Below are 12,138 nucleotides of genomic sequence, written 5' to 3'. Positions count from 1 at the left end.
GACTAGCTCTGTTTGAGGATCCCATACTCTAATCTGTCATGTCAGCCCACAAGTGGATATTAAAAGTTCTGCAGGTTTCTCCTAGTACCATAAAAGATCCCTTATTTATAGAAGGCTTGCTCCTTTATCCACCTATGACTCAGTTAATGCTCCCACCGATGCAAATGGCCACCAGGCACTTATTTTCTAGGGAGACGTAGTCTCTCCCGTGAGCTTTGTCCATTTAAACTTTTCTGTGACACAGTTCTTCAATGAGTTTAAAGACTACAAATTTTTTAAATTATGGTTTTTTCCCCTCATTGCTATGCAGATAGCAATGGTCTCTTGAAAATCTGTATCCATTATTTTTCTCTTGCCGAAAGGTTACACTCCATGTCTTATCTATCATCTTCAAACTCCTACCATCTTCCAACTCAAACGTCATCTTTTCTGAAAAACTTGCTAACCTTTCTTTAGGAAGTCAGTGGTTTCATTTTGTCATTATTCACTCACCTGTGTTCCCCACTAGTCAGTAAGTTCCTAGATGACAAATATAATGGCATGCACTGTAGCTCTAGACAGAAGGAAGACAGAAATCACGAGGGCAAAATATAAATGTATATATGAAAGTAAAAAGAGATATCTGTTGATTTTTAAATATATGTTATGTATCTAAGATCACATTATACCTAATCTGTATATTGATAAATTATTGCTTCAGCACCTAAAAATATCCTCTGAAAGTAAAATGAGAACTATTATTATTACTATTTTGAGATGGAGTTTCACTCTTGTTGCCCAGACTGGAGTGCAATGGCACAATCTCAGCTCACTGCAACCCCTGCCTTCCGTGATTCTCCTGCCTCAGTGGGATTACAGGCGCCTGCCCCCACGCCTGGCTAATTTTTTGTATTTTTAGTAGAGACAGGGTTTCACCATGTTGGCCAGGCTGGTCTTGAACTCCTGCCCTCAAGATCTGCCAGCCTTGGCCTCCCAAAGTGCTGGGATTACAGGCGTGAGCCACTGTGCCCAGCCAATTGAGAACTATTAATGAGAATTATATGTCTGAATAAAACATACTTATGGAAAATCTTTTCTGATTCTAAATGAACCCTGCCTCCAAAAGCAAAAAACAAAAAAACAACAAAAAAAACCCAACAACAACAACAAAAAGAAATGTACTTCCTTGAAAGTACCAAGTAATATTGGCCAACAATAGGAAGGAGGCCTCATTACACTATCATGTTTTACAAGAAAATCATTCAGCTCTCTAACTTTAGCACATCCTACAAACACCAGAATTAAACTGCAGTCTTGTAATATGCTCCCTGTTATATTTTTACATGACCCTATGGTACGCCATTTATTATAATGGCAGCTATTTATATTCCTAATGTAAAGGTATGGTTAGTTGAATATATCAGAAAGTTTTCTTAAAATATTTAAGGAATAAAAGTTCCATTCTTAAGATGAAAAGATATTTTAATACATGCACAATCACACAGTAGGAGTTTACAAAGAACATGATGTTCTGAAACTCTAGTAACAGCAGCAAAATGATCAGAGCCCTTTAAATACTACTTTTGATATATAAGAAATTTCTACGGCAGAGTACTGAGAGATGTTAAAAGAATTTGACCAGGAAGGTAAACCAATTTGGAAAGCTTAATACTGATTATCTAGGGTAAAGGGAATATAGGTGATGACAGAAGATGACAGGACTAAAGCTAATAATTTACTCCATGTTCTTGGCACAATAATTTAAAAGATAGACTTATTTCTCTTTTTAGTTTAAAAAAACGCTTTAAAATGGAAGTGAACAGAAGGTAAGGGCAACTTAGGGTGACATACTGTTAAACACATAAATCATTTTAAATGGCTGAATTAATCCATAAAACAAATATACACCTAGAAAAACCAGAGCTGGAATTTCTAGTAAACTAGTTTTAAACACTGTAAAATATGTTTTTTAGGCTGGGCGTGGTGGCTCATGCCTATAATCCCAGCACTTTGCAAGGCTGAGGAAGGCAGATTTCTTGAGGTCAGGAGTTCAAGACCAGCCTGGTCAACATGGCAAAACCCTGTCTCTACTAAAAAAAATACAAAAATTTGCCAGGCATGGTGACACACACCTGTAATCCCAGCTACTTGGGAGGCCAAGGCACAAGAATTGTTTGAACCTGGGAGGTGGAGGCTGCACTGAGCCAAGATCACACCACTGCACTCTAGCCTGGGCGACAGAGTGAGACTCTGTCTCAAAATAATAATAATAATAAGCCCGGGCAACAGAGTGAGACTCTGTCTCAAAATAATAATAATAATAATAATAATAATAATAATAATAATAATAAAATGTTTTTTAAAGGGGTAACAAATTTTCCAATACCTAAATAAAATTTTGTTGTTAAGTTGTTCTTGTACCTACAATTATGCCACCCACAGGTATCATTATATCAGATGACATGAAGAGTAAATGCTAAGCAGGGATGTTCACCTCACAGGAGAAATTAGTCCAAGAACCCTACATGTACAGGTATAAATTAGGATGGTTGAACTGTAATTTTATCTTACGCAGAAAATATTTAAATGGAAGCTAAATGACAGCTGGTGAAATGTGAGTATGTGATTCAATCACTCAAAAACTATCAGCACTAAGTCAATATAAATATAAAAGGCTTTTGAAAGTGTTTGTAGATATATATAATATGTCCATCTAGGACAACTTAAAATTAAGACTTTGACTTTCTGCTGTTTTCCTAACCAATCAACTATAATTTGGTGAAAAAACTGAGTTATGAAAAGCAATTAGTAGTTTTGCAACTACTGATCTTCTAAGTATTTGTTCTTGTTTCTCGAGATAAAAGAAATATACTAAAGAAAGTAAAGTTCATTTGTTGACTACAGAAATTCCTTAATATGCATACCTGGTCTCACTTACTTAAGGTAGAAGACTGAGGTCAGCAGGAAAAGGAAAATCAACAGCAAAAGGGCAAAGATCAGATGGATTCCATATCTAAGGATTGTTATTTCATAGTTCCCATGGAGATGAATAAAGAAAAGCATGAGAAGTATGAGTGATGCAAAACCATTGGCCATCCAGATTAGACCAGTCACTACTAAGATAAAAATAAATTCTTTTAAGTTTTATAAGGCAACTAGATTACTTCAAAGTACTCTACTGGATAGCCACTCAAATATCTCCTAATGATTTCCTAATTTGAACGCGTAAGAACTGGGGTCAGAGTATTTCTAGAGAGGAGCCATATTTTAAAAATGCCTTTTCTCTGTCTTAACCTTTGATATATAGTAAAAGAATTATAATCTATTATTTTTAATTAAAACCTATATAATATTTGTATTATTCTACATCAAATAAAATAGCTGTTAGACTTGAGCTCATTTTCATTAACTGAATAAATGAGGAAAAAGTGTGTGTTGTCTTAGGAGTTTCTATTAACTATTTCCTTTATGTGGAACAAAAATATCAATTCCTAATGGGCAAAAGTAATCAGCAATTAAGCTAAGGATTTACAAAATAAGAGAACAAGTGAGGGAATCTGGTACCAGTATTAAAATATAAGAAATTTATATTTTATACATGAAATGAACACAGAAGTCTTTTGAAAAAAAAAATCCAATAATTTAACATTAAAACTGAAGAAAAAAAAAACACAGAAAATATACAGGATGTACTTTGATAAGTTACAATGAGGGAACACAAAATTAAACATGAATTTACAACACAAATTGGAGAAGGATAAACAAAACCCACAAGTCCCTTTTCAGATCTAATAATTATTTTGAACATGACTCTAAAGAGGTGACAGCTTTAATAGTCTCTTAATCATCCCATTACCAGAAATTACTAAAAAAAGATTAAAGGAAATATGTGAAACTGAAGCCTAAAGAGATCTTTTTTACCCTTGTAAGTAAATAGTTTTTAGAGAAATTTAAAAACTTATCAGCTGAACGTAGTGGCTCACATCTATAATCTCAGCACGCTGGGAGGCCAAGGCAGGTGGATCACTTGGGCTCAGGAGTTCGAGACCAGCCTGGGCAACACAGCAAAACCCTGTCTCTACTAAAAATACAAAAATTAGCCAGCTGTGGTAGTAAGTACCTGTAGTCCCAGCTACTCAAGAGGCTGAGGTGGGAGGGTCACTTGAGCCTGGGAGGCAGAGACTACAGTGAACCAAGATGACGCCACTGCAGTCCAGCCTGTGTGACAGAGTGAGACCCTGTCTCAGGAAAAATAAAATAAAATAAAAAATAAAAACATATCAATTAAAATGTAATAATATTACATAAAAGTATATAAAACCCCAACTGCATTACAAGTGGAAACAATAATACATGTATTTGCTTCAAAGTAATATAGAAAGGGAAGAAATGGGTGAGAGTATTACATGAAAGAACTTTAGCAATGAGTTGATAAATTATTGAAACTGAGTGATAAGTACAATAACTTCTTATGCATGTTTGAAGTTTTCCATAAATAAACATATTTAAAATTATCTAATCATATCTTGATGGTATGGTTTATTACCATTATTACCAAATCAATTATGTATTATATGTTTCAATAAAATATTAATCTTCTTCATATATGAAGATGACACTGGTGATTCAGCACTGGTAAAATAAATACTCTTAGTTTTTACAGAAGAGTAACTAGTCCATGGAAGTGTCCAGTCTCTCATACAGTTCCTTTTCAGAACAATGGTAAACATTTAAGAAATCGGTGGCTAGAATAAAGGATGAATGTTTACTTGGAAGTTAACTAGCCTTAATCAGGACCAAGCCCAAAGCAATACATTTGTATTCACGGAGTAACTTTTTCCTTTTTTAAAGAAACAATTAAGACAGAAAAGGTAAAGAATGTTTGTATACAAAGCTACTTTCTTACCTTGACCAAGATGTGAAGGTTTCTGAGAAAGTATGTGGCCACTGCCATCTAAAACATACTGGGTGCTAAAATTATCAGCAGCCGTCCTTGTTGTAATTAAAACCTGGGGGAAAAAAAATGTCTAATAAAACTAACACTTTAGATATTGCGATGGGTTCATTAATAAAGATTTGAAATGATTATTGCATAATATATTTACTCAATATTGTATTTTACCTAATAAACATTTGTGACCAGTTCTTTTGTAATATTCCTTAGAGTTACACCAATAAGCAACAGGTCAGCCTGTATTTTTTTACGTTGCAAATTACTGTTTTGAGTATTTCACTTTCATAAACACTTGTACACAAACAAGTATACCTGAAATGCCATTTGTTCTATGCATTATATGACTTATTGTCTATAAAAGCAAGTACTTCAACTGTATTAAGGGAACTTGTTTTTTAACAGACTATTTCCATAAATTTGTTGGTAAATGAATAGTTCTTCAGTAAAGTGATCATTCCCTCCCCCGTCTATATATGTGTGAAACTGCACTTCTGTATTTCAAGTTTATGGTCCAAAAAAAATTAAATTATATATATATTTACAGATATTTTTTCTTAAAACTGAGCTTTAAAGTCATTAAGCATAGATTTCTTATTAATTAAAAAATCTTTAAAACATGTAAGCGTAAGTCAAGAAGACATTTCATTCAGTATGAAAATATATCCTCAGATGTTAGTCATAGAAATACAGATTTTAAAGTGTCTGCCCTCTTTTGAGCTAGTTTCATCCTCAGCTTTCTATTTACTTACCCCATGAGGTAGGTATGAAAGTACAACAATAGTAAAATATGCTACTGTTCGGGAAAAAAAACAAAAAAAAACAGTGGGGAGTGGAGATGCTGGCAAGGAAAGCCTTGGCAAGAAGGTAGCCTCCTCACACGTCTGGTGAGCCAATGACGACCCAAAATTGGGAGTAATCGTTCTTGGCCATCTTTATATGAAGAGCTGAATATTCTAAAGTAAATCCATATAATTTAGACACCAGAATAATCCAACCCCATTGCTGGAATTCATCTGAATCCAGGTGGGTCTATATTTGATGGTTCTGTCACCCTGCCCTAACCAAGCAAATTTACTGTAGGGCCTACAGCTCTGTGGAACATGTTGGTACCATGCAGGGAATATCAGAGCAACAAAAAGAAACGGCTTCTCCAGCTCATAGTACCATCAGAGGACGTTAGATTCTCTCTGAAAATGAAGTCTATGAAACTCTTACTAGGGGCGCTATGTCAAGCTGCTATTACTGTGATACTATCCCCCCAAAAAAGCAGAACCTAAAACAGTTATGAGTTTCTGAGTACTCTTAAGGGATCTACTTCTTCCAAAATACATTCCATGGTTCAAAAGCAGTGTAATTTAGAGCACAGAAAGTACTCGAGATTTTCTTTTCTGGGCCTAATTATTCCATAATTATCCTTTTAAAGACAATTCTACATTTAACCAACTGCTTTTCCAAAATGCCAAGGTCAACTGAATTCTATTTCTCTTCTCCAAAGAACTAGTCACCTGACCTAAAGTTGGTGTCACTGAGCAAAGGTGGCCCTGGAACTCTGAGTTCCAGTACTAACCTTGCCAGTGGCTTCTAGATGGTCCTGAATAAATGATTACACAGATCATCTTTAAGGGAAGGGTGATGATAAGATGAAGATGATGCTAATACTTTATAAGGTTACATGAGATTTTGTTTTAACCACTTCAAAGTATCTTACAAGATATTAACTTGCTCATCCTTTAAACATATATACTCTAATCTAGGCAAAGAAACTGAAGTGCTAAGAAGCAAAATAGGACCTTAGTGCCCATAACGTAACATTTATGTTAAAAGTAAAAAAAAAAAAAAAACCGCTATTTTCCAACATTAAAATTTTGTCAAATTACAATTTGTAGAATACTATGAAAATTTATTTAGATAGGAAATGCTTTGCGATTCATGGTTAAAGACAGTAAGCATAAAGCAAACACATAAGTGTATCTCATAAATTTATGAAATCCAGTGTGTTTGTTCCACAGAGGAAGGAAAGGGAATTGTATTTCGAGAGTTCGTTTCATCACATGACCCTGTGTCTGGAGCAGGAAACTTCTTTTTGGACCGGGCACAGGTTCAGAATTCATTAGCTGTGCAGGCCCTAGCATGTGAGCCTGCAGTAACTCCACTATCAGGAGCATCTCTAACAGTACACATTACTGGTGATTCTTACTAGAGACATTGAGGAATGGTGGCAGAGAGTGAATCTACCGGTGTCAAGAGAAGAAATAAAGAAAACCAGTATTTTAAATGGAAAAGTTTTACAAGTCCTTAGAGAACCTTGGAGGCTATATTAGTTATCAGTTATTAAAAACTGACTCTCTGGTCCAGTTTACTGAGTTTCAAGAAATTGCAGTATATCATTGCAAAATTAAAATTACATAAAAGCATTTAAACTTTATGTTTAATAAAAAAAGAGTTTTTCTTCAATGTTTAGATAAAAAGTAAAGAAAAAACTTAGAATATATCCTGATAATTCTGGTAAAAATCCTCTTGACAAAACTTCATTTAAGGTAATTATGATAAAGTCTTTTGAGTTTTTGGGGGGCTAATTTTTAGATGAAAACTGACACAAAAACGAGTTGAAAACTCAGGGTCTTTATGATTCAGATGAAATACAGACTTTTGCCTGAATGGCTGAAATGTTTTCTGTGTGTGAGTATGCCTGCCTGCCTGTGCAAGTATTGTGCACTAATTAAAGTACTCTGACTGCAGAACTTGTTCTCAGATACCCACTATGGGGAGCCTAACAACAGGGAGATCTTGGCCCTGGCTTTTCTCCTTTCAACAGAGTTCCATCACCTGTGAAGAAGCTGCATTTAGGAAGCAAAATATTATAACTGCTTCAAAACTTCCCAGACATATTTTGACTAAAGCTCTTCCATCACAGCTATAAAAAATATAGGAGACAGCCCTACACTGTGGAAAAGGAGTCAGGAGTCCTTGGCTTAGAACCATCATAATGACACTAGGGGCTTCCCCTGGCCCTTTTATAGCATGTGGGCCCACAAATAAGTGAGTCCCAACTTCCATCTTCAAAACAGAATGACTCAGATTCTCATTCTGCTCCTCCAACCCCTGGAGACTTAACGTGATGTGATATAAAAACAAACCTACAGATCCTATATTATCTCATCACAAAATTATGTACAGTTGACCCTTCCACAAGTTTGAACTGTGCAGGTCCACTTAACACACAGATTTTCTGCCACCAGAGACAGCAAGACCAATCTCTCCTCCTCTACCCTTTCCTTAGCCTACTTAACATGAACACTTAATGAACAGCTGCCACTTAATGAATAGCAAACATATTTTCTCTTATAATTTTCTTAATAACATTATTTTCACCAGCTTACTTTATTGTAAGAATACAGTATATAATACATGTAACATACAAAATATGTTATCTTCCGGTCAACAGTAGGCCAGTCAACAGTAGTTAAGTTTTAAAGGAGTCAAAAGTTACATGTCAATTTTTGACTGCATGGCAAAGTGGTGGCAGAGGGGGAAGGGAGTGGTCTGCACCTCAACTGGGTGATGTTCAAGGGTCAACTGCATAATGAGTTTGACAAGGAGAGAGTAACATTCAGTACATTGTAATCATTTAAATGGTGGATGAATGAATCCATAAATATAAATGTTATGCAGAGGATGACATTTATTCTCCTGAGAGAAAAAAATGAACTAACACTACAGAATGAAGACATTTGGTGGGAATTAGAAGGAATTTACCTATGAATGGCTACTACATTTTAGAAGGGATTTCCCCAAAATGTAGAAAAGTATACATTGAACGCTGAGGGGAAATACTATTTGCAAAGGGGAATAAGCAAGTCTAATGATCTTATCCAGCTGCATCCTACTTTTCACATACAAGTCCAAGTAGAAATAACTTGCATGTGTATGTACACAATATTCAAGACATTATTTGAACCTCACTGGATAAATAAAAAAAAAAAAAATTATCAGAAAACTTAATCTGACTTTGGCCTCTGGCCAGGTCTCCTATTCAAACACTCAGGATTTAGAATTAGGCTTCTGACTCCTACTTCAGAATCTGCTCTTTAAGAAAAAAAATACATTTCTGTATTTCTAAAACCAGCCTCCATGTAAAATCCAGTTCAAAAATGTTGTTAGTTTCTTAAACATTTCTTTGATAACATATATAAACTACCTCCTAAAAAGAAAAATATTTTATGGTTTTTATTATGTGATAGAAATAATATATACAAATAATCTTTATAAAAATTTTTATGAGACGGTCAAGACAGGATTTTTACTATTTCAACTCAGTTACTGTGCTTAGTAATTAGTACTAGTAATTAAACACTGAAGATGACAAATTTCTCAAAAGTATTGCTCTACAAACAATACATTTCAAGAAGTTATGCTTGCCTTTACAATTTTAAAGAAAACCATTACCAGTAAATGTGTCAGTTGCTGATATACTCATCACAGATCATGCAAGCAGTAATTCCATTTTAAAATACCAATAGTTTACTCTGTCAATATAAAAAGAATGCCTGCAGGGCACAATGGCTCATGCCTATCAGCAATTTGGGTGGCTGAGGTAGGAAGATCGCTTGAGGCCAGGATTTTGAGCCCAGTCTGAACAACAGAGTGAGACCCTGTCTCTATGAAAAATTTTTAAAATTAGAAAACAAAACAAAACAAAAATAATGCTTTACTCCTTTGGACTGTTTAAGGTTGGAAGTTATTTTATAATTGACAAATTAGGAAAACTGATCATTCAAGTATATAAAGAACATAGAATTAGATGTATTTTAGATTTCTCCAGTCAATTCTGCTGAAAGTCTAAGTTAATTTTTCTTCTTAATAACATTTTAAAATAAACAGAAAGTAATGTCAACAACTAGAGTTATAGGTGATGGCTGTTTAATAGTGTGCCCAATTACGTATCAATCTACTGAGCCTAGGATGGTTTACAACCCTGTGACTTTAAAATTATATGCATCAATTAGTTTGGTAGATAAAATAACCAAATTACTAATTTTTATTGCATTCACTATAATTTTCATCTAAAACGTTTCAAAATAAGCCAGTCTTGAAAATATATTTTTTCTATATGTGAAACTTCAGTTCTTTGAGTGCTAAGGAATATTCATTAAGTTTAAAAAATGAACTCCTTTCTCCCAAAAAGCACCCATTAACTCTTACTTAAAATATTTATTTTTAAATGTAACTGACTTCAACGAACATCCTGTTTTTCTCAAATACTATTCACAGTCCTCCCATATAAGTTTCAACTCACCTACTCCTAACAACTTATCTATTGAACTTAGCAATGCAGGCCTGGGTATATTTGTAAATAATTTAATATTTAATATGGAGGTATTTTTAAACTTTATAAATACATTTCTAATCATGCTAGTAAAGAGGTAATATAACCTACCATGGAAAACTCACTACTGAAAGGCATGAAATTAGGACTGAATTCTGGGCTTTGCCTTGAACACACTATGTATCCCTGAATAGGTTACAAATTTCATATTTCACTGTGTACAATTCCTCTGAAATCAACTACCTAGCGCAGCACCCTGTGTGCAGTACACAATGAACATTACTTGAGTATGAGAGACAGTGTTTTGAAGTTGAGGTAAGAAGACTTGGCATTTGGCTTCAAAAGACCTCAGTTTCCTCATCAGTACTATGAAGAGACTGAAGCACAGAAGACCTACATTTGTAGGCTGGCTAATCCATGAAGCTCATTTTGAGATGTAGATTAGTGAGCGGGCAGTTTATTGGTGGGTTCTCTGGGATGATCGCCAGTGGGCACAGGGCAATGTTGTCCTGAACCGGGACCTTTATAACCCCTCAACCAGTCACTGGATTCATTGAATGCAGGTTGCCCTGCATGACTTGGGTAAGGCAGCTCACTTCAGCTGCAATAAGGGCAAGCTCCAGATGGAGACTCAGTGGTGAGTCACCAACACTCTTGGCAGCTGGGGGCTGACTGCTCAGTCCAGAAGTGGGGGATCTAGATAGTGTACTAGGGTCCCCTACTACTATAAAAGTTCCTTCCAGCTAGCTCTGTATTTCCTTTAGTTTTCAGGTACAATCAAACCTAAATTATCATCAAAAACTCTGTGCCAAAATAATACATACCGTAAGATTTCATTTATATCAAGTTCAAGAATATAAAGAACTAAGCTGTGCTGACAGAGGTCTGAACAGCAGTTACCTCTGAGGAGTACTGACTGGGAGTGGGTATGAGGGAACCTTCTGGGGTTCTGATAACGGTCTAAATCTTGATCAGGAGTATACATATGTAAAAATTCATTGTGTTGTTAGTGTAGGTGTGTGTGTAAATCATACACACACATATCTATATGTGGTTCTCCCAAAGACTTGTAAGAAAGGAAACTCCATAAAATACTGTTAATATTTTCTAATATAAATGCTTGGCATTGCAAACATTTTTAAAAAAAACTTTATAGTTTTCCACTATTGTGATACTTTGACAATTCTTTTGTAATTCTGATGAGCAAAATTATTTTATTTATACTCAAGGCCACTTGAGTGCCTCAAAATAAAACAAAGACAAAATGATAAACTTGCCTATCAAGTGGGTTTAAGTAATCAAATAAGGAAACAAGATAGAAAGTCACCAATGGACTAAAACATACAAAACTGCCATCTAAACTCAGAACTACAGTGAAGATTTGAATAAATCATACGGCTCATGTAAAACCTATTTCTAAAAACCAAGTATAGTGCTGCCACCTAGCAGGCAAAGCTAATTATGACCAATTTCAGCTCTGAAGGGTTACATATATCTTGCAGAAAATACAGAAATGCCAAATTATCTTTTTTGACAATAATCTACCAAATAAAGCGTAAAGCCTATCTGTCAAGTCTGAACAACAGTTAAAAAAAAATCAAATACTTATGCTCTAAAACAAAAAAAAAAATAACTTCTAAAGTAGTCACTGACAGCTAAAGCATACGAGCAGGTTCAGAGGTTCCCTGGTGCAAACCTCATGCAATTTTAAAAACAAACTCTTCGTACAAGATCCAGAGTTGTGGATTCCCATTTACAGTCTCGGGGAGAAAAATGAATAATGTCCAGTTGAACCCTCTAGTCACTCTTCCCCAAAATCTATTTGGAGGCTCTGTGAACTCTAAATAAAGCGAGTGCTGAGGAAAATAGAGAAATACGT

The 12,138-nt window shown here is 34.9% G+C and overlaps 1 protein-coding gene across 14 annotated transcripts in view; it reads right to left on the bottom strand.

Annotated features, from left to right (window-relative positions):
• PMS1 (PMS1 homolog 1, mismatch repair system component) overlaps positions 1–12,138 on the bottom strand; it is a 91,469-nt gene that overhangs the window by 65,445 nt on the left and 13,886 nt on the right. For 11 of the 14 annotated variants that reach the window (XM_025404143.1, XM_025404142.1, XM_025404149.1 and 8 more), the window contains one exon: positions 4,886–4,988. The exons of 2 other annotated variants lie outside the window; for them this stretch is intronic. In XM_025404143.1, coding sequence (XP_025259928.1) covers positions 4,886–4,988 — 103 coding nt within the window. Of the gene's footprint in view, positions 1–4,161; positions 4,218–4,885; positions 4,989–12,138 lie in introns of those variants that run through there. One more of the 14 variants, XM_025404155.1, reaches the window with a different exon arrangement.

This window comes from Theropithecus gelada, chromosome 12 (assembly GCF_003255815.1).
Source record: "Theropithecus gelada isolate Dixy chromosome 12, Tgel_1.0, whole genome shotgun sequence".
Taxonomy (NCBI): domain Eukaryota; kingdom Metazoa; phylum Chordata; class Mammalia; order Primates; family Cercopithecidae; genus Theropithecus; species Theropithecus gelada.
Note: the sequence above shows the minus strand (reverse complement) of the source record. Positions and strands in the feature narration are given on the sequence as shown.